The 21,521-nt window shown below is 40.4% G+C and overlaps 2 protein-coding genes across 4 annotated transcripts; one reads left to right on the forward strand and one right to left on the reverse strand.

Annotated features, from left to right (window-relative positions):
• Positions 1 to 3,572: 3,572 nt before the first annotated feature.
• cep126 (centrosomal protein 126) lies at positions 3,573 to 12,818 on the reverse strand. Its single transcript, XM_041941355.1, has 11 exons — positions 12,711 to 12,818; positions 12,357 to 12,476; positions 11,012 to 11,157; positions 10,808 to 10,916; positions 10,471 to 10,642; positions 6,639 to 8,601; positions 5,405 to 5,523; positions 4,983 to 5,052; positions 4,484 to 4,687; positions 4,280 to 4,344; positions 3,573 to 4,184 (listed from the first exon to the last, which is right to left on the reverse strand). Exons 1-11 carry the CDS (start codon positions 12,743 to 12,745, stop codon positions 4,101 to 4,103), a joined length of 3,087 nt encoding a protein of 1,028 aa, XP_041797289.1. The 5' UTR covers positions 12,746 to 12,818; the 3' UTR covers positions 3,573 to 4,100.
• Positions 12,819 to 15,799: 2,981 nt separating this feature from the next.
• trpc6b (transient receptor potential cation channel, subfamily C, member 6b) lies at positions 15,800 to 20,746 on the forward strand. 3 transcript variants are annotated; one of them, XM_041940649.1, is made up of 11 exons: positions 15,800 to 16,546; positions 16,727 to 16,912; positions 17,043 to 17,207; positions 17,470 to 17,686; positions 18,189 to 18,416; positions 18,652 to 18,916; positions 19,086 to 19,281; positions 19,558 to 19,801; positions 19,992 to 20,047; positions 20,291 to 20,366; positions 20,463 to 20,746. In XM_041940649.1, the coding sequence occupies exons 1-11, from the start codon at positions 15,800 to 15,802 to the stop codon at positions 20,609 to 20,611; spliced, it is 2,529 nt and encodes an 842-aa protein (XP_041796583.1). In that variant the 3' UTR covers positions 20,612 to 20,746. The 3 variants fall into 3 exon arrangements, with proteins under 3 accessions (XP_041796583.1, XP_041796584.1, XP_041796585.1); XM_041940650.1 differs by having other exon boundaries at positions 19,558 to 19,758; positions 19,991 to 20,047; XM_041940651.1 differs by lacking the exon at positions 19,992 to 20,047 and having other exon boundaries at positions 19,558 to 19,758.
• Positions 20,747 to 21,521: the final 775 nt, after the last annotated feature.

Genomic DNA, 21,521 nt, shown 5'->3' on the forward strand with positions numbered 1-21,521 from the left:
AATTAAGGTATTGCTTATTTTGTTAGCAACGACTTGAATACTGCAAGGACCCCTGTTTTTTTCCAGCTGGGTTCCACTTGGGAAAAAACTGAATTATGGCTCCAAAGAGTTAAATAAATAGAAAAAAAAATCCAGGTTTCATCATTTGTTTAGCAATACTAACTTCACTTTCACTACAACCCAAAAAATGCACGAAAAGGTGGAAAATATCTGTGTGGAAGCATCAAAACCTCAGCTGGACACTGAATTCAAATAGATTTTCATAATTGCTTCAATTTTCATTTATTCAATATCAAACTGATGTGTTTTCAGTGTTTTGAGGGGTTACTTAAGCATCTTACAAGATTTACTGCATTTTTACATTTTATATGTGTGTATTTATTCAGAATATAATCTAGGACTATGTCTTTAGGCTTTTCCTTTTTTATGTTTAAATATTCTAGGTTCTGGCAATGGATGATTATGCAACATACATTTTCATTTTCACTACTCAACCATTTCAACAATAATTCAGAACCAGCTTTCTCTCATCAGTATGTATACTGGTCATATATTCTCTCTCTCTCTCTCTCTTTTTTTTACAGTGCTCATGAAAAGTAGATCCATGCAGTTCCCACAATTGTTATGCTAATGAGGCCCCTCTCCCATTGAGAAATCATTTTGTCAAGATCCACTCTCTTTGGATACAGAGGCTGTGTTTCAACTCTTTTTCCCATACATCCACTGAATGAATGAATTATGAAGCCCTGTTAAATACAGGCAGACACTGTAAAGCCTCACTGGACAGATTAAAGAGCTTCCCTCTGACACTCACACACATGCTTGTGTTTCTAAACAGATGCACGGCTCAACTTTAGTTTGTTTAGCTACTATTATTTATTTATTTTTCATTTAAATTCGAAGCTCCAGCAATTCTGAAATATCTAAGATGAGCAAAACAAAAATCCTGTAAAAGACGCAGCTTCAAATAGGTCCAATATTATGGCGTCCTTGTATTATAGGATTGGTTGTGGACTTGTGATTGTATTGGCTAATTTGCACCATGGCTGTCTAACTGTCTAATGTCTGTGCAAGCCCACAATATGGCCGCATATTTTGATTTGTGAATGGCACATTCTGTTCACACATGCTGCCAGTCAAAAGATGTCCATTGTCTGGGTGAAAGTGGTCATTTTCACATCATTGTAACGCACTCAGACACATTAAAGAGATGGACTGCAGTGTCCCGGCAGCCCTGAGGGGACCACCCACTTGGCAGAGTTTGGTCACTTTGCTCAGCATCTCTTCATCCGTCTGAAGCGACTCAGTCTCTGGGGTTTAGTTAGGCCTATATGCTGCGGAATGTCAGCAGAAACGATTTCCTTGGCTCTATTTCACTGAATCAATCTGAGGTCATAGAGGCCAGGCGGCTACACCAGTCCTCCCTGTTTTAAAACGCTTTGGTCTGGTGTTATTATCGGACATAGTGACGCACGATGTTGCTACAGTCTGATGGGCAGATGGGAGCTTGAGTACCCCCTACTGTTTTTAATGGGTACATGCAGTCTGCGGGTTTAGATGATAATAAACAGGCAAACTTGGTCCCTCTCTCTCTCTCTCTCTCTCTCTCTCTCTCTGTGTGTGTGTGTGAGTCTCTCTCTGTGTGTGTCACACGCACACACACCTTTCTGTCTGCCTTCCCCTCAGAATGACTTCATCAAGCATAACATGGAGCACAATGGAAATAAGTTGTGAATGTAAGCTTTTAGTGCTTAAATATCATTTGTCAGATGTATGAATAAAGTCTTGATTTTCGTAATCCTGTTTTGTACCTGTTTAACCTGTGCTCTTTGTATTAGGTACGTCTCTGTGAGTATGTAATGTTAACTGCTTTAAGAAAGTAAAAACAAACAAACCAAGCTGAGATTCATCTCAATGTTGTCTCCATGAGCAATATTGCTGAACATGGCTGTAACCTACTATCCAGTCAGTTGTATGTTTTTATGTGCGTCCCACTGGTGAATCAGTTTTACAGAAACTGAGCCTGACCAGACACTCATTCATTGCATGTTAAATGGACTGTAACAAAACATGACAAACACAACGGACCAGAGCACGAGCTTGAACTTGCCTCTTGTCTTGCCTTATTTTCCGCACTCTTGCCCTTTCTTGTTGAGTTTCTGGGTGTTGTGCTGGTTAAGGCTTAAATGTCATTAAGCTCACCATTGTGTGCTATAATGACTCTGAACATTAACGGTAGTAGGCTAAAGGGAACAGATTTCAGAGACAACCTGCGGTACAGTTTTCTGAGTAAACGTTCGGTTGGTGCTGTGCAGACAGTTTTCACAGATGAACTCTTGCTGTGCATGATTTCACTGTTCTGCTTATCTGTGCATGCACAGTCAGATTTATTCACTCATGGATATAAGTGAAGGGGATTAAATTAACACACAGGATGCATTACATTACATTGTTCTGAAATGCATAAGATGAAAAAAAGTCGGGGGCTGAGGCCTGGTCATTTGGTTGGGTTGGTTGTTTTTGCTGGACACACTTTTGATTTAGTAATAATTAAATAAGTTAAATATCAGCATTGACCTATCCAGATAGTGTCAGTGTTTGTCCTCTCCAATGACATTAAGCCCATTGGTGTGTAAACAGCATCAAATAACCACAGTGGACATTTTTTGTCCCTTTTACTTGATAATCTTTGTACACACAACTTGTCAAAGAGCTTCTGCTGCTGCAGAAATCATCATACAGCACATTTGAACATACTTTCTCTCTGCATCTGTTCTCAGTTTTGGTGTAAGATAACAAGGAGGTGATGCATGACTTTACATGGCAGTGAGACGCCACAGTCATTCAAACACAGTCAACATCATTGTTTACAGCTCCTTGCTGAAACACTCAAGAATGCATACATGTAATGCATAGAACCACAATCCTGCAGTTAAACCAAAGAAAGTTTCACCACCGATGGGAACCTGACTCTTCAAATGAGCTTGGGCTTCCTCCACCTCTTGGAGCAAGTCCTGACAGGCCGACTGCGGGACAAAACCAGACATGCTGGTGAAGGAGGGGCAACTGAACTCACATCAATCATCCCTGCAGCGTTTTTCTCTGATGCACCTATATTTTTGGCAAGGGAGATAGAGAAAGGTTTAATTAATAACCATTCTATCAATTGTTTAGACAACTAAAATCAAATGAATATAGGCTTCAGTCTACTGAGGTCTAATTTAAGGACAATAATTCAATGAAATGAGACATAAAACAAGAGTTAAGTTCCAGGTAGATGCAATTGCAACAGAAGGCTGGAAGCCCTCTGGCTGAAGCTCACCTTGTTGAGCCAGTAGGTCGTGTCTATGGCACAAGACATAATTGTCCTTTCTACAGCCATCAAAGGAAGACAAACACACCTTCAATGTTACGACACTTCTCTCTATAGACCATTTCCGATTCCTCAATCCATTTATTGACTGTGCTACGCATCGTTGAGGAAATACTAACACTGCTGAACACACTGTAACCAGTCAATTTATCAGTATGTTGACAAGCTTTATTCCGTTCACTAACCACATGCTCTCAAAGTAGATTCCATCAAATAACTATACAAAATAAATACAGAGTAAGACTCCTTTGAAAATAAAAACTAATCTTATACAAATCTACAGTGTATATTTTACAGTCAATTCTGGTCATATGCAAAATATAAGAGGGGCATTTTTTCATTTGTGAAATAAAAACAAACTGAAGTCAGTATAATTTTAAGAGGCACATAGAATTTGACTGTTTAATAGTAAGTGGCTCAACAAGAGCTAAGAAGGTTCTCTGAGACAGTGTGCTGTTGTGTAAGCAGATGGCAAAAGTACAAAACTAATTTAAACCCATCATCTTCAAAACGGTGTTTGGTGTAATTTTGCTGATATGTTTTATTGTCTCTACAGTCCATGGCTGCTGATCTCTTGGGTCTTGAAGTTACTCTAGTGCAGTTTTTGCTTTAAAGCAGACTGAACCCACTTCACAAGGTATAAAGTGGTTTGTTATACATTATGATGCAGGGCAGCGATAATGCACTGATGGGAGAGAAGACCACTGTGGACCACACATGCTTTAAGTCAGAGTTTCTTCTGGGATCGAGAGTGGGCGTTAGCTGAGGATGCACGGTGCCTGTGATGGCTTGAGACTTTCACTTCCCTCATCTGAAAACAATGACAGAAGGTAAGTAATAAAACTAGTACAAGAGTCACCTTATGTGCTGAAACAAGCAATGAATCTCTTAAAAATTCATACTTACAGAGGGTCCATCAATAAGTACAAGGCCACGCATGCCAGTATTACCCCCTACACGTTCCCGCACACCTACAAACAGTAAGAGGTAGGAGTGGTAATTCTGTATTGAAATGAAAGCATATCAATACTTCTGTTGTACGCAGATCGCAACGATCTAGTCGATCAGTTCTGGCAGTTCTAATGCAATCAGCTTTTACACAGTGCTTACAGAACAGCTGGCGATTGAGTCTGTCCAGAGAAAGGAGGATTTTCTGCTCTTCCAAGGAAATGGTGGTGAGTCCCTGCTGTTGGCTGCGCTGCTGTACAGGTCTCTGTGTTTGGGCTGTTTCCATGGCAGCCACAATATCCCTTTCTTCCAGAAGGCCTTCAGCATGTACTTCAGCCAGGTGTAACTGGGCTGCACTCTCCAAACCTGAGAGCACAGGCAAAGTCGAAGGCATGCTGTCTCAACTGTTCTCACTTGACTTTTGCTGTTGTTTTTTATGACTTTCTGTGCAAAATAAGGCTGTGCTGTCTTTCTAAATCTCTGATGCCCCTGTGGTGCTGCTAAAATGATGAGAATGGCATTGGTTCAGAATAGTCATTTTATTTATATCAAATAATATACATGTAGGAAAGATATTAAGTAATACTGGTGTTTATAGAAATTATAATTTTGTTTCAACTCTATTATAAAACTAAACACAGACACACAGTGAACACAATACCTTCATCTGGAAAGGCCGTATTGTAAGTACCGGAAAATGGTCCAACTGGCTCTGTGGTCTGTTTTGTTGGCTACACATAACAAAATAAACACATGTTAAGACATTACCATCTTAGATTAAACTTGGGTAATATGTATGTAGCCTATAGCCTAAAAATTCTGATAAGGATAAGGCACAATGACAAGAAGAGCAAGCTGTAAAGAAAAACATTATGCATCAATGCTTATTTTTTGTAAAGCACTGACAGCTCTAGTCTATCAGGAAAGTCTTGTCTTGAGAAGCATGAATTGTTTTTACCAGCACTATGGACAGCATGAAAGGGACTACAAAATTGATTCAACAAGTTCAAACACACACCCATTTACTGATCTTTAGTAATTATTCTCACTCTTCCTCCCCACAGGGCATCTGCATGCATGTACCTGAGAGGGCTGAGGAAACCTTCCGCTCCCTGAGCCAGGAGGCCATCTGCTCTGCTCCACGCAGGGTTTCCTCACAGCTCGCCCAATCTCCTGGGCCTGCCTTCTCAGCTTGGCTTTTGCTGAAAGAAGATGCATTTGTTGAAATCATTAAAATAACAGAAACAAAATAAAAAAAAAACTACATGAACATAAATGATAATGTGAACTGGTATGTGGTGTGTCAAGGCCCCTTATTAATAAAATAGTTTACATATTTAGCCTGCAACAAAGATGACTGAAAACCACAACAAATAATATTAAGCTTGTGAATGAGAACTGCATGCGTGCAGCATTTGGCAAAAGTCTTATAGAATAAATGGAGCACATTAAGAAACACATTAAAAAAATAACTGCAATATCGCTGAGACACACACTGTTGACTGAGGTTTGCAAAATTGAGAGAGCAAATTTAAAGGCTGAGAAAACAGCATAGATTAGCTTGGGGACCTAAAATGCGACATATACCACTTTATAAGAAAGATATTACTTTGTAACACATTCTGTTTGTCCTGCCAAAAGTGACACTGCAGCAATATTGAATATTTTGTCTATATTATGCAGCACAACCTGCATCTGTTCAGCTGTGCAATTTTACACTGTAGTGTGAAAATGTACGCTGAAGCTTAAATGAAGAAATGGCATTGAAGGTGCGTTCTCCATTGTATAACAATACTGACAAGACTATAACAGTTGATGGCAGCATGGGACAGATTGGCAGGGGCTCGAGGAAAGTCAGGCAACAGGCCATTGTGAGGAAGAAAGTTTGTCAACTCAGTCCTCTTTTATTATTAGATATTATTATTAGATATTACTGACTTCCTTTTCCCAAGAAAAGTAATCAAGACTTAACTGACTTTTCAATATTAAAACATAAGATTGCATATAAAGAGATATTAGCAATACATAATTAGTGGTAAACACTAAATGTCACAGAAGATGTGGCATATCGATGAACACTAAACATAATGTAACTCATTAATTGTGTTTATATGTAAGGACAATTGCAGATAAAAGGACAGATTCAAAGGGTCACTGGGATTGTAAAACAATGTTTAGGGTAAAGCCAGTATTCTGATTGTTACCTTGGAATTTGAGTGAGCCTGAGAGGAATAGCATGAAAATCGACTGACATATCTCTGCACAGACAAACCAGGCCTAAGCTGTGTTTGTGGCTGTCAGCCAAAATATACATTACCTTCCTTCGTGGCTAAAGCACTGCAGACACCGTGCCAGAGCTGTGAGATCTCCTCTTCTGTGGGAGTGCAATCTAAACAGAGGCCTTTTTCATTGTACACCATCCCTCTTCTTCTGCTGCAGCCCTGGGTTTCCTGATGACCTGAGCTGGGCACGCGCTTTGTGTTGCCCTCTGAGACGGGGCAGGTATACGAGGGTGGCAGTGGTGTGTACATAACAGTACTATCTGTTCTGATTTCATGATGTGTGTAAGGTGAGAAAAAGCCCTCCGAGTTGTTCTTGTGCAGGGCCTGTTCTACAGCCAGAGCTTGTTTACAGTTGACACTTGTATGATCCATGCCATATGGAGTCTTAGTGATGTGCGGCGTCTTTTCTTCCACCAATTCCATCCTGGGAGGTGGGCGGGGGGCCATGATCTTCCCCTGGGTTTTGGCAATCTGACTCACCTCGGTGGCAGATTGAGGTCGTATGATAGTGCCCTTTCTAGTCCGTGAGGAAACAGGACCCGCTGCAGCTCTGGCAGAGCGCTCTCTCCGAGGGACCTTGGGGCCACCGGTCCTGGTGCTGCTCCATGGCACCTTGACCTCGTCCGCTCCTTCCTGGGGCAGGCTTACTTGAACCCCAACATCTGCCCATGCTTTTGTAAAGTGATAACCAGTGGAGGCTGGAGGGGTCATGCTGGGTCCAGGCCTGGAAGCCCCTGAGACTGTAGTGAGACTTAGCTGGTGGTCCTCTGAGTTGCTACTTGACTGACAAAGACTGGAAGACTTGCTTTTCATCTGTTTCATCATGTCATGCTTTTTGTCCTCTTTCTTCACATTTACCTCATCAAACCAACGCAGCTTCTTTTTGACGGTGTTGTTGCCCTCCACATCCGTCGTTTTTGCCCTGGTCAGCTCAACACTATCTCTGATTGCTAAAGCTACTTGTTTAGCAAAAATCAAATGTCCTGAGCCATACACACAAGTAGCATCTCCTGACGTATATTTGGATGGTTTTTTAAGGATTCCTTTAATGAATCTGACTTCACGTACTGAATGTGATGTCCCCACTGAAACAGGCAATTTTTGTACTTCCTCCTCAGGACACTTAAGGCACTTAAGAGTGTCTGACTGAATGTTAGACGAGCACGTGTGTTGCACAGATGCTGTATTAATGGGCTTCTCTGTTTTGGGCTCTGAGTTCGAAACCTTATTCAGGTTGTTTATGGAAGCACTAGGCTCTTTCTGGGATGACAGATAGTGGATTTCTTTTCCCATCTGCTGAAGAGCTCCTTCTTGCGAGGCATTATCTGTTGTGCTATCTCTTAAGAAAATATTTGGCTTTGGGGAAGCCCCAAACAAAATGTCTTTGCTGTTGCCGTTTTTGGCAGGCAAGAGGACTTCAGTAGCTGGTGGATATTTTAATTGTCTGTCATCATAGACCCTCTGCTGCCTGAGATCCAACAGAGCCTCTTCTTTCGTACATGAAGACTGAAGTGCTGCGTTGCTGGGAGGAACTCCATCTGAAATAATGATGCTGTCATTGGGACTGTTTTGTGGGGAATTTACCTCAAAGTGCTCTGGGTCTGCACTAATAATTTCACAAAGAGTTAATAAGTTGCAGTTTTGTGGAGCAGGCTGGGTCTCTCTTTTAGGCGTTGGCTCAAAAGATGTGAAGCCCCAGGATGATCTAGAAGGGCACATCTTATTGTTAGGCCCATCAGAGTCCTCTTGTTTTGTCGGCTTAGGCTCATGCAGTTTTCCTGATTCGTGTAAGTCATCACCGAGAAGCATCATCACTGAGAGAGAAGTTAAGTCTGATGCTGAATCACTTTGCTTTCTCCGGTCTGGATGGGGCTTCTCGAGCAATAATGATGAATAGGAACATTGTAGATTTTTTACGCTGTGGCTGGTCTCCTCATTCTCCAGACTGTCCTTACTTGAAAGGCTTTCAGAATTACAGCAATCAGACAGGTGGTTGTCCTGAAATATAGGAACAAAAGAGAGTTAATGAGAAGAAGATAATAATATGATTTAAATTTTACATACGGTCTATACCTAAGGATGGAACACAGATACTGTATAAAATAAAAAATGTTCATGTCAGAGAGGGAAATAGGGAGAGATTGGGCAAGAGAAATTGAGGGCTATAGAGCTGACCGGTCCTCTCTCTAAAAGTGAACTTTCAAGGGCAAGATTAGATTTGATCTCTTAAATGTGTTATTTTTTCCTCACCAACATTTGAATCTCACAGAGTAAAAACACTTTCCCGTTATGTGCGAAGAACTATATCAGTATATCATCATCATTTCTGCCTTTTATGCACCTCCCACTTCTGTGCAAAATTAATTTTCATTGGTAAGCACACCTAAATTGCGCAACATAGTTTAAGATCATGATGGAAATCCTATCAAGTGGAACACAAAAGCAAGTAAAAGTGATCATGTAGGTGTTCTATACATTGCTGTGTAAAAAAATAGGTAAACACACCTGAAAAACCACACAGGTCAATAGCAGGGTTCAGACTCTGGTCTGCTTGGTGGCTATGAGATCCCACTTCACTTTCTTGGGTCATTTTAAAACAGGTGACATATAAGGTGCATCGTATGCCAGAGTTTTAACAAAGCTGCTATAATACAGCAGTGACACAACAGTAGCTTCATTGCAAAATGTATGCATGTAATATGTCCAGGTCAGGCGTGAGGGGGCCTTACACCAATATTCCAAAGAGGAACTTGATATTTCATACAAATACTTTTTTGAGACAGTAGAGAGACTCGTTCAAGCCTATCAATTCAAGTGCCACAATAAACGCCCTGTGCTGCTTCACTGAAAGCGATTTATTGTCACAAAAGCATTCTCTGTCAGAAACAGAACAATTTTTTAAATACCTTGTTGCACACACATTTCACCAGAGGGTGCTGAAGTTTGTGGCAGCCAAGAGGGGTATTCCTCGTGCGGGACAGGACTGATGTCACACTACTGCCCCCTAGGGGTCCACTTGTGTAAGGTGCAATACAAAAACAGGCATTTGGATTGGCTCATCCTAATCACAATGTAAAATAGACTAGTTATGCTAGTGTGTGGTGATTAAGCTAATCAATGCACTGATTCTATAAACATACTCTTCACCATACACATACACCAGTTCTTAATCTTGAACATGTAAATAGGGTATATTAAAGTGTTCCCAGATTCAATATATCATCCTCTAGTGAGAACATGTGGTGTAATTATGCCATTTCTATCAAGATAGGAGAACTACAGAATAAGTGTAGAAAACAACTTAATTGACAAATGGAAGATTTAATTGGACACAATTGACATTTATATAATAACTAATGTATGAGATGACAAACATGACTCAAACTGAATAATAATGTTGCTCTGTAACTGCTGGCTGTGCAAATAAGCAACTCTAAGTGATGATATGTCAATGTTGTGTTCAAAACTTGATTCTGCTGCCCCCCTGTGGTCCAAAAAATCGCTAATTGCATGTTAATGCTTATTTTAAGTCAGGAACAGTCAAAAAGCAAGTACACTCTGCTCTAACCCTCAACAACTCTGGCCAATTTCTAAACTTCTAAACTTTAATAAGATGCTAAGAAGGTACCAAGTACAAGCAAGTACTTAACATCATCACCAATAAAGACTGCTTGATAAACTGCAGTCTTGTGTTAGAGCAGGTCATAGAGTAACAATACTCAATGTGTCGAGATACAGAATTCATGGTGTGTGTGTGTATGCATGTGAGAGACAAAACAGCATCTTACAGCACCTGTATACAACGATGGGGCAAAACAGAAGCATAACATCTTGTTTCCATTCATTCAAATGAAATAATCAACATACCTGTGGCCTGTGATCATGTTGCTTCTCTTGTGTCTTCTCAGCTTGTTGACTGTTCTTAAAGCAAGTCATGCTCTTCTCCTGAAGCAGTTTAGTATAGGCCTCCACAGCAGAGAGTGCTTGGCGGTGGGACGATTTAGAAACTGTGGGGGGCTTAGGAGACGGCGTGCAGCTTCTTTAAGAGAAAGTAGAACAATATAAATGCAATGTATGATTTCTCCACCCATTTAAAAAAGCCACATGTAAAATAAATTTAGAAACAAATTTAGATTTATTACCAAAAATGTGAACAACAGTATGAAGTCTAAATCCATCATAATTATTAACCTGACTTTTTTACCTAAAGTTAGAGTTGCTGGACAAGAAGGGGGACTCCCGGTTGCATGAATTCAACGTGCCTTGAATCTGATTGAGTGCATCTTCAATATTTGGGACATTTCTTCTCAATGCTAAAACACCATAAAGGAGAACACACAAACTGAAATGTGTCAAGACTGTCGTGCATTATTTCTCAGTTCTAAATGGCGTATGTTACATCACTAACATAGTCTGAATCTCTGAGAAGGAGGTAGATGGGCTCTTTGGAAGCGCTCTGTTGCATCCTGTACTCGCTGTCTGCGTTGTTGTAGGATGTTCTGTCTCAGCTGTTGCTCCTGCATGTCCCACTGCTTCCGTCTTTGCTCCAGAGCCCTGTGCCATGAACAAGAGCAGAGCATGAACCTGAGGGACATTTGAACTGATTAAATGTAGACTGGTCATGTTTAGATCAGTAACCTGAGTCTGTTCCTCGAGCTATGTTTTCAACACAGCCATTAATAAATTAAAGCTACCACTCACTACTGGGTTCCCAGAATAACATCATCAAGGTCAGTCAAGTTCAGTTTAATAGGTTAAAGTGGTATGGTAATTAATGTCAACAAGAGCAGTATACATTTTTAAACAGTGTTGAGAACCAGACCAAAAAACAGCTCCATCTTTTATTTAACACTGTTCTATAAATATCTGAATCTAATCTAATCTAAATAAACAGAATCTTTATTTATCATCCAATATCTTTATCTATAAATGCATGTTATTGGAGCTGTGACTCAAATGTTTTGAATAATATGGACTTAAATTTGAGACTGTTAAGGCAATGGCAATCAAGCACCATGCTGCAGTGTTACATAAATCCTTATGATTGAATGGAATGGAAACTTGTACCGATTTACTCTGCATTGTTTACATTGAAAGGAAGCAAACAAATATTGCATTGCTTTCCAATGAAAGCTTTTTTGGCAGTATACTATAAAATAATTATAAATGAAAAATATATAAAAGCAATAATGTACTGAGGCAGTATATTGGTTACCAGCATCAGTGTGTTGACACCTCTGACATTACACAATAAATCTGACCTCCTCCCACAGTTATCCTTGCATTAACCTACTCTTTCAAGCTCTAAGTTTAAAAGCAGGAACACTCACTTTTAGCCTCTGCTGATAACTATGGAAACACAAATTTAGAAGGTTATTAATATCTGTATTAGGATCTGAGCCTCATGTGGCGCTAAACTTCTCAGCTTTAGTCGTCAGACAGACGCTTGTGTCACTGCTCTGTACCACAGTTACACTCTCGGCCGACAGATCTATTTCTAGGTATAGACTGCAAAATCCTGTCATCCCTCAAAGGTGCTAAGCCAAGGACAGACCCATAAGCTGTCTGTCCAGGAGGCGCACACCCCAGCAAGGCAGCATCTGCTTCCAGGAAGAAACGACTGCTTTTAGCTTTCAAATAAGTGGATCTTCTGGGCAGATTTGGGCTGCAGAATGCAGACAGTAATGTGAACTGGATCGTATTATTATTGAAATAAAAAGAAAAATGCATAATTATTGGACACTAAAACTGACTTCCTGCGTCGCTTGGTTTCCAAGGAGAACTTGCGTGCTCGGGCTCTGCATAACTTCTGCTCTTCAGACAAAAGTTGTCTCTCATCCTCGAGGCCTCCATCAGCTCCCAACCTTGAATTTCTGGCAGTGAGCAGTTAGGGAGAGCAGTTTTATGGCAGTGTGTCGATAAGTGTCACCTGAATGTATCTGACTTCAGTGAATAAAAAATGATTAGTATTACTAAATTCTCGTGGACTATACAGGTTGGTTACATACAGGTTTAGTCAATCACAGCTTCTCTACATTTGCTTCAACGCAGGTGTGGACGTGTAATACACATTTCTATACCTCTATAGGATAACATTTATAGGATACGAGTGGTAGAAGAAGTCGTCTTGAAGAACTTGCATCCTCCGAGGCTGCTGATAGCAGACAGCGGGCAGACATCCAGGTTCAGCTCCCAGCAAACGTGCTAACGCTACGTTAGCTGCTAACTTGGCTTGTTGGGTCCTCTTAAGCTAACGTCAGCCGGAACGTTACTCCGTTCAAACTCATTCAACCATTTTCAGGCCGAAGGTAAACTTGCAGAGGAAATGTCCGAATCCACTTCCACATCCCCTGGCAGGTTATTTGGTCGTTTTAAGAAAATGTGATAAATAATTCGGCTAAGTTGTCACTTTTCTAGCTGTTTCACTTCAGTCTGTCTGTGTACTGTCCCTCCATGATAGCAACCGAGGACGCAGTTCCTTGACAACGAGAATCGTGTTTGCTGTACCCGACATGTCCAGCAGAGGGCACGCGGCTCAATATACGCATGCAGCCTTCAGGTACACCTGGAAGTGTCGGAATAATTGCATTTGTCAACTACAGAGTATAGATGAAAACAAAGCTAAATAAAACACAACCAAAGCAAAAAACAAAAAAAAAAAAAAAAAAACAGGTGTATTAAGGGAAAGAACTAAGAAGATAGAAAAAAGAATACTGGCGCCAAAATATGATTTTGATTTATAGTTAATGTAAAAATTAGGAAAAGGCTGCGTGTATGACAGCAGCTTTTAATATATAAAATCCAAGCTCCCTAAGGAAATAAGTAAGTTTTTACTTGGTTTGGTCACCAGTGACAAACTTGATTTAGATGTTGATATTAAAACAGTTATCTGCCCACTTGCATGTTAAATCAGCATATAAAGACATAGGATACAATGTACTGTAAATATAAATATATATGATATGTAAAAAAAAAAAAAAGAAGTAAACATAAATACTATCAAATTTGAAATACTGAATTTACATATTTACGGCCATGACCTCTTGCTACATGTAACTTACAGTGCGTATTCATAAAATTCCAAATAGACGGGTATATGATATACATCGCGATTTTAAACAATTTGCATACTCCTAATTGTTTTTGCGTAGCTTTACTTTGTTCGGGGATGATGTCTCTCATAAAACATAACGGTGTGACGTTATTACCTGTTACATTTGATGGCATCGAGAGTTAAGAGGATTTAGGAAAATCTGCTTTTTACAGATTGTTTATGCTCTCCTACGAGCATGGGCCACTGCATCAAATCTATTTTCAGTGTCAAACACCATATAGAGTATTAGTGATGCTGTTGCCTGCAGCCTGAACACTGACAATCACAAATAGTTCTTAACAAAATAATCCCCTAGCCTCCTGCCTCAGTTTATGGCACATCCAGTTGGGTCAATGCAATTCGGGTGTGCTTAAATCCTCTATTAGTTTGACAAAGTGCTTTAATATCTTGCTTTTGGGGTTTGTAGGTCATAATTATGAAAAATTAAGGAGATTAAACTGATATATAAAGAGTTAAATAATATATAAAACAGGTCCCAAATGTATTCAACAGATGCTAATATCCTATGTTATAAAACACACCTTAAAAGCTGCTAGAAAACCGCCCACTGGGCGTGGGCAGGCAGCACCGTCAACATCAAGACACAAGGTGGGACGCAGGATGAGAGTTAGTGTGACAGGTGGACAGCAAGCAGCAGTCAGTCGGGCGTACGTGATTTGCAGCCTTTGGACATAGTTTTGGGTCGTAACGACTTAATGAAGTGGAAGTGAAGTCATTTAGGGCATCAGTCTTCTAAGAGGTGAGTGGATTATCCTGTTAGACTTTTTAACATGGCTGTGAAATATAGAAGACAGTGTTTGACATGATTAGATCACGGCTATTATTTAAAAAAAAAAAAAAAAAACAATGAGGAAGTGTCGGTGCTTGGCTTCAGGCTCATGCTGTAGAGCCTCGGTAGGCCAACCTAAAAGGATCCACAGTTTGAGACTGTTAGTCTACTCAGTGATCTCACCCCGCTGCATCCCATTGTTCAACTCTCCTGTTGTGCCTCTCCTTGTCATCTACACACTGATTATGTTGCTATCACATGCACAGAGATCACCTTTGGACGTTAATTGGCGAAGAATCTTACCCATCATACAGTGCATCATTGAAGTCGTGATGTTACTGCAAGTTTTGTAATTTATCATGCCACGTCTCCCATATGGATTGTTTCCTGTCATGACGAGGAAAAGCAGCAGAACAAAAACAACAAGGCATTCTCAGAAATCCAGGCAGGTAAATGCACATGGAGCAGCTACCTATGCCATAAAACCTGCAGCATATTTTGCTTTTTTTAATGCCATGTTCATGATCATGCAAGCTCTATTTGAGCTACGATTTTACACCTTCCCTGGCTGAACAGCATGACACATTTTCATTTCATCTTGTCTCAGATGATGTTATATAAACTAGATGCCAAAGATGAATACTTTGATTCTGTTTATACTGCATGCACTCATCAGGTTGTTCAGTTATGTTAAATCTTATTAACTATGACTGAATGAAGGGATGTTGTCATCATCTATCATCATCTGTACTGAAGCGATTAGTTCCTGAGATAACCACGTTATTCTAATGTAATTACTGAACAGAAAATAGATTTACTTTACAATGACACAAAACAGAATTAGTATTAAAAAATAGTCACTGTCATATGGTAGCATGGCCATAGTCTAGTTAATGGAGTTAACATCATGCTTGAATCAGTGAGTAAAACTAAATTTATCCATCAGGTAGAGGTTGAGTGATCGCCGGTGCCAGGCCCTGAAATGAAGGAGAGCAGATGATGAGTCTGTGGGTGGTGTCACACATGTAGTGAGAGTTATAATTCAGCTGAGACCAGCTGTCCATTGCACCCTGTTGTCCATTCACTTCTTAGGTCATCGCTGCCTCATTGCTGAGGGCATTCTTAGAAATATGGATGGAGCTGATGTTCATTTACCTAAACAAGCAGACTACTTGAAGTAATTTGTCTGCTCACTAAGAAATTAACAGTAAATCTTACTTATCTTGCATTTGCACAAATGAGTTCACAGTCACATTCTATCATCTGAAATATGTTTACCTGTGTTTAGGTGGAGCAATGAAGGGAGAGGCATGATGCTGCGGCAGGCCATGGCCAAACCCCGGAGACAAGCTTTACGGGGAGCTGGTTACCTGTCTCAAGCTCAGTCCTCCTCCTGCCTTTCCATGACAGAGGAACTTTTCTTAGATGCTGCAGAGTATGGTAACATTCCTGAAGTGAGGCGGATGCTCGAGGAGCTGCCGGACCTCAACGTCAACTGTGTGAACTACATGGGCCAGAATGCATTGCAGCTGGCAGTTGCCAATGAGCATTTAGAGGTGACTAAGCTCCTGCTTAGGAAGAAAGACCTCGCCAGAATAGGAGATGCTCTGCTGTTAGCGATCAGTAAAGGCTACATCCGTATAGTGGAGGCCATACTGAGCCACCAGGCCTTTGCAGATGGTCAGAGGCTGATTAACAGTCCCAGCCAGACGGAGACACATGATGACGACTTCTTTGCCTATGATGAGGATGGCACGCGTTTCTCTCACGACATCACTCCCATCATCCTGGCCTCCCAGTGCCATGAGTATGAAATCGTGCACATACTTCTTATGAAGGGGGCCCGTATAGAGCGGCCCCATGATTACTTCTGCCAGTGCTGCATCTGCAGTGAGCAGCAGAGGCGTGACTCTTTTAGTCACTCACAATCTCGTATCAATGCATATAAAGGTCTGGCCAGTCCAGCGTATCTGTCCCTCTCCAATGAAGACCCTGTGATGGCGGCTCTGGAGCTGGGCAATGAGCTTGCAGTTTTGGCCAACATTGAGAAGGAGTTCAAGGTACTGTGTTTAAGTAACATGTACCAGATTTTTTTAACGAAGATTGTAGAGACAATAGCTGTATATCATGTTGATTAGAGGATTGCAGGCTGCAGTTATTACATGATTTGGAGGTTTAAAAGTTTCTTTTATGAAAGTAGAGGAATAAGGTGATATAGATGTGGATTTTGTCTGTTACAGAATGATTACAAGAAACTGTCCATGCAGTGTAAAGACTTTGTGGTGGGACTTCTGGATTTGTGTCGAAACACAGAGGAAGTGAGGGCCATCTTAAATGGGGACACCGAATCAAGTCAAAGCTCGGAAACCTTCAGCAGACAAAACCTTATCAGGTTGAAACTTGCAATAAAATACGAAGTTAAAAAGGTAAGCATGTGAGAAAAGCACTTTCATTTTCATCTGTGCATTCTTGTTTCCCCGAATAATCCTTTTCCCTATCTCTCTCTCTCTCACACAAACACACACACACTAAATAAACTTACCGGTAATGGAGCAGTTTGTTGCACATCCGAACTGCCAACAGCAACTCCTCTCCATCTGGTACGAGAACTTGTCTGGACTACGTCAGCAAACAACAGCAGTTAAAATCCTTCTTGTCCTTGGTGTAGCTGTTGGGTTGCCTGTCCTGGCCTTTATATACTGGATAGCACCATCAAGTAAGGTTAGTCACCAAAAAGTCATACACTGTTTTAACGTAATATTTAACTTAATATTCTGCATTCATTACAGTTCACATGATTCAAACTCTGCTCCTTGTCTGCTGGACATTTTAAATAGACCAGAGTTGCTAATACTGATACTGACAACTACTACTGATAATCAGCCACAAAGTCATTGTGTGCAAAGATGATATTCTGTCAGAGACTGTACTCATAAAATAATGTTCAGCTTTGTTCTCTTTGCCATTCCCTGACTTGTGTCAGTTAGGGAAACTCATGTGTGGACCTTTCCTGAAGTTTGTGGCCCACGCAGCTTCCTTTATGATATTTCTTTGCCTGCTGGTCCTGAACGCGGCAGACCGGTTTGGAGGAACGTTGCTGCTGCCTAACATGACCACCCACGATCACCCGTCACAGCTATTCCGTATGAAGACCACCCCCTTCACCTGGATGGAAATTCTCATCATATCCTGGGTCATAGGTCATGAGTATAAACACCCTCACATCACTCACATTTTCCTGTCGTGTTAGCATGTCTTTGTGTTATGCTATTTAGTCCTCTCACATCTCTCTGACACTCTGTCTTGTCAACTTCTCATAGTTTAAGTCAAGCTCCCGTACTTTTACAATTACATCACTCACGCAGGCGCATGCAGGGTCAAGGATATTACAAGTCATTGAGGAGTTATAAATCCCTAAACATCCATCATGCTAGGAAATTGACTGCGTAGGTAATTATGCATTCTTACCACATATGCCATAATAAATCAGACTGGTAATGACTTTCCAAAGACTGGAAAAGTCAAGGTGACACTTGCACTCAGCTCTACAAGCGAGACATACAGCATGAGCACATCCTATGTGATTTGATTATCAATACAAGCCTTTTTTCAGGCTTATACATGTTCAAATCATATCAGCCATTATTTCATTTGAATGAAAGAGTGTGACTGGCAACTAAAAGTGTGATTTTTTTCCTACAGGGAAGATCTGGAAAGAATGCAAAGATATTTGGTCACAGGACATCCGGGAATACATCTCAGAACCCTGGAACCTTCTTGACTTCAGCATTTTGACCATTTTTATGACCTCGTTCATTGCCAGATTAATGGCTTTCTGGCATGCATATTCTGCCCAGTGCTTTGTTGACAAGCACTACAGTGACCTGCCCAACGTGACCTTGCCCTTTGAGATACAATATTTCCAGCTGGGTGAGTGTGGACCAAAGACTTGATGATGATTCAATAGATTGTTTTAATAAACATAGAAAAAATTTTTTAAGGGTTTTTATCTAGGCAGCTATCTAAATATTTTTCTAGACAGGAAGTCCAGAATAACGTTAGTTATTAAAGTTAGTCTTTTTTTGACTACTTGATTTTCTTGCTAATTCCTTATCATGGAGTGAAAGGTTACTGAATGAAAACTGTCATATTTGTTCATTTTCAGCTCGGATCAACTGGATGCCCTCAGACCCACAGCTTATATCTGAAGGCCTCTATGCAATTGCGGTTGTGCTGAGTTTCTCTCGCATTGCATACATTCTGCCCGCAAATGAGAGCTTCGGGCCTTTGCAGATCTCTCTGGGAAGAACAGTAAAAGACATCTTTAAATTCATGGTGATTTTCATAACGGTTTTTGTGGCTTTCATGGTGGGAATGTTCAATCTGTATTCGTACTACCTCGGAGCCAAGCACAACGATGCCTTCACAACGTGAGTGTCGACTGCAGACTGTCGCATTAATGCAGTTTGCCTGAAAAAGCTTGAAAAATGGCTATATGTTGTTATAGTTGTGCCTTCGGATACAATCTCTGTTGATATGATGTGAAACTAATATTGGTTGCAATACACTTGTTTAATTCCCATCTCTCAATTCCTCCAGGCTTGAAGAGAGTTTTAAAACCTTATTTTGGGCCATCTTCGGCTTATCAGAAGTGAAATCGGTGGTCATTAACATCGACCATAAATTCATTGAAAATATTGGCTACGTTCTATATGGGGTGTACAACATCATCATGGTGATTGTCTTGCTGAATATGCTCATTGCCATGTTCAACAGCTCCTTCCAAGAAATTGAGGTACGTCTTAACCATCCACATTTCTAAATAGGTATTCATTTGTGTGACTCGTATAGTATCAGTGATGATAATGACCATTAAGATGATAATTCTTTTAGAACAATTTGACAAAAAATTAAATATGTTGTGATTTACTTCTTTGTTTATTAGTTGTATACTTGGTTTTTGATGAAGAAATCTTGATAAGTACTTAGAAGTAAATTATCTTGAATATTCACCTGTTGCTCATCAAATGTTCCTTCCCCCCGCCTCACCGTTTCGTCTCTGTTGGTGCAGGATGACGCTGATGTCGAGTGGAAGTTTGCGAGAGCTAAGCTCTGGCTCTCGTACTTTGAGCAAGGCGGCACGCTGCCTGTGCCGTTCAACCTCATACCCAGCCCCACGTCTGTCGTTTCCCTCTTGCTGGGGATAAGAGAATTTCTCTGGGATGTACCTCAAGGCAAAGAAAATTCAAATGATGAGATGGAGCTTAACAAGGTGAGGCATAAGATGCTGACATACATGATTTTTCAGGCAGGGAAATGACCAAATTAATTGTCTTGAATGTAAATTAATGGCTCGAGGCATTTATAAATCTTCTGGTAAGGTTTAGTGACAGGTCTACAGGGCCCTCTTGTGTTGCATTTTCAAGTTGCAGGTGTAAGTGTGTCCCTTCAAAGCATGTTTAGTATTAACGCTGCTTGTCTTTTTTTGTTATTTCTAATCTTAGCTGAGACGACAGGAAGATCTGAGCGTGGAAGCATCGCTGTGTCCAACCCGTCACCAAGTAAACTAGTGCATAGATATTTTAACATTATAATGCAGTGTTAGTAACTAACTCTAGCAGGCCTGCCTCATATCTAGAGGACACATTAAAGTACCCAGCAGGAGACTTGCTATAAACACCAATATAATGTGTCACTGAAACAAGATGGTAGCTGCTCTCCTTTTTCCTTAACTAATTCTGTTTTTTTAAGCAATTACACAAGCTCATCAGTTTAAAAACCAAATCTTCTTTTATTTATTCCAGAAGATAATGAATTGTCTCATCAAAAGATACATCCTAAAGGCACAGAGTGATAAAGACAACGATGAAGTGAATGAAGGCAAGTTCAGCAGGTCTTCTGGATACAGCGAATTTTATGTCTGGATCACAGAATGACAATGTGTCGTTTGATGCCATTTCACTTACTGTCCCACAGGTGAACTGAAAGATATCAAACAGGACATCTCCAGTCTCCGCTATGAGCTGCTGGAAAGGGGAAACCACGACAAGGAGACACTGGAAAAGCTCATCAAACAACTGGGAGAGGTCATGCATGTTCAGCAGAAAGAAGAGCAGAAGAATTAGCTGCCTTTCTGAAAGACTGTAGAGATCAGAGGTTTATTTACTGGACACACTGCACTCGCCTCACTAATGAGGCATTCACATTATGCACAGATGTAACACACATATTCAACAAAATACTGAACTTCTAAAAATGGATATTATGCTGTATGGATATACTGTAGATGTGGGTGAATTTTAAATATAAAAATGATTAACATCCTTGATTTTTTTCCTATGTGCATCTGCACTCATTCTGGAAGGACAAATCATCAAATTCTCCCTGTCCCTGTATGCCTACAATTAATCACATGGTTACACTAATGGACTCTGTGTTACACTAATATGCTCTGCTGCCAGTTGCCAGCTGTTTATAAGGTTTGATTTAGATATGACTTTTCCATCTGGAGTGGAAAACAATTCAGAAAAAAGACGCATATATTTGGATTTGTCAGTGGCAGGTTCATAAGTCAGACATAAAATGAAAGTAAGTGAAAGCTTGCTGGTAATAACGTCCCTCAGAGCTTTCTATAAATCTCAAGACAGTTTTTCCACCTGCATCCTTAAAATCAATCAGCAGGACTCTGGGTTAAATTTTCATACAAGACTTATTTTTTTTTTAATGTTGTGTGTCATTAAAATGTTGATCGGTTAAGCATAATGTTTAATGAACATGATTAAAAGATTATCTTCACCTCATGGACTTCAAGAGGGTTTATGGGTTTCTAAAATCACTGCAGCAAGTGCTGTTATGCTCTCTGATGCTTGCCGTGAAGCAAGACAAATGTCTGAGAGCAGTCTGACCTGTCACATAGACAAACAGCTCACTTACAGTCAGGCCGGAAGGGTAAGACTTCAGTTGTCAAGCCCCTGAACAGAGCTACTGTGAAGCATTTTGCCAGGGAAAACAGAGGGACAGATGCAGCAGTTATTG

This window comes from Chelmon rostratus, chromosome 7 (assembly GCF_017976325.1).
Source record: "Chelmon rostratus isolate fCheRos1 chromosome 7, fCheRos1.pri, whole genome shotgun sequence".
Lineage (NCBI taxonomy): Eukaryota > Metazoa > Chordata > Actinopteri > Chaetodontiformes > Chaetodontidae > Chelmon > Chelmon rostratus.

Excerpts from the sequence above, each read along its gene's own strand:
- trpc6b (XM_041940649.1), top strand. The coding sequence starts at position 15,800 with ATGCTGCGGCAGGCCATGGCCAAACCCCGGAGACAAGCTTTACGGGGA. Across the intron at positions 18,417-18,651 it reads GATACAATATTTCCAGCTGG|CTCGGATCAACTGGATGCCC; the intron begins GTGAGTGTGGAC and ends GTTCATTTTCAG. Across the intron at positions 19,282-19,557 it reads GCTCCTTCCAAGAAATTGAG|GATGACGCTGATGTCGAGTG; the intron begins GTACGTCTTAAC and ends CTGTTGGTGCAG.
- cep126 (XM_041941355.1), bottom strand. The coding sequence starts at position 12,745 with ATGCAAGTTCTTCAAGACGACTTCTTCTACCACTC. Across the intron at positions 10,643-10,807 it reads TCCAGCAACTCTAACTTTAG|AAGCTGCACGCCGTCTCCTA; the intron begins GTAAAAAAGTCA and ends TTTCTCTTAAAG. Across the intron at positions 4,345-4,483 it reads ACTCAATCGCCAGCTGTTCT|GTGTGCGGGAACGTGTAGGG; the intron begins GTAAGCACTGTG and ends TACTGTTTGTAG.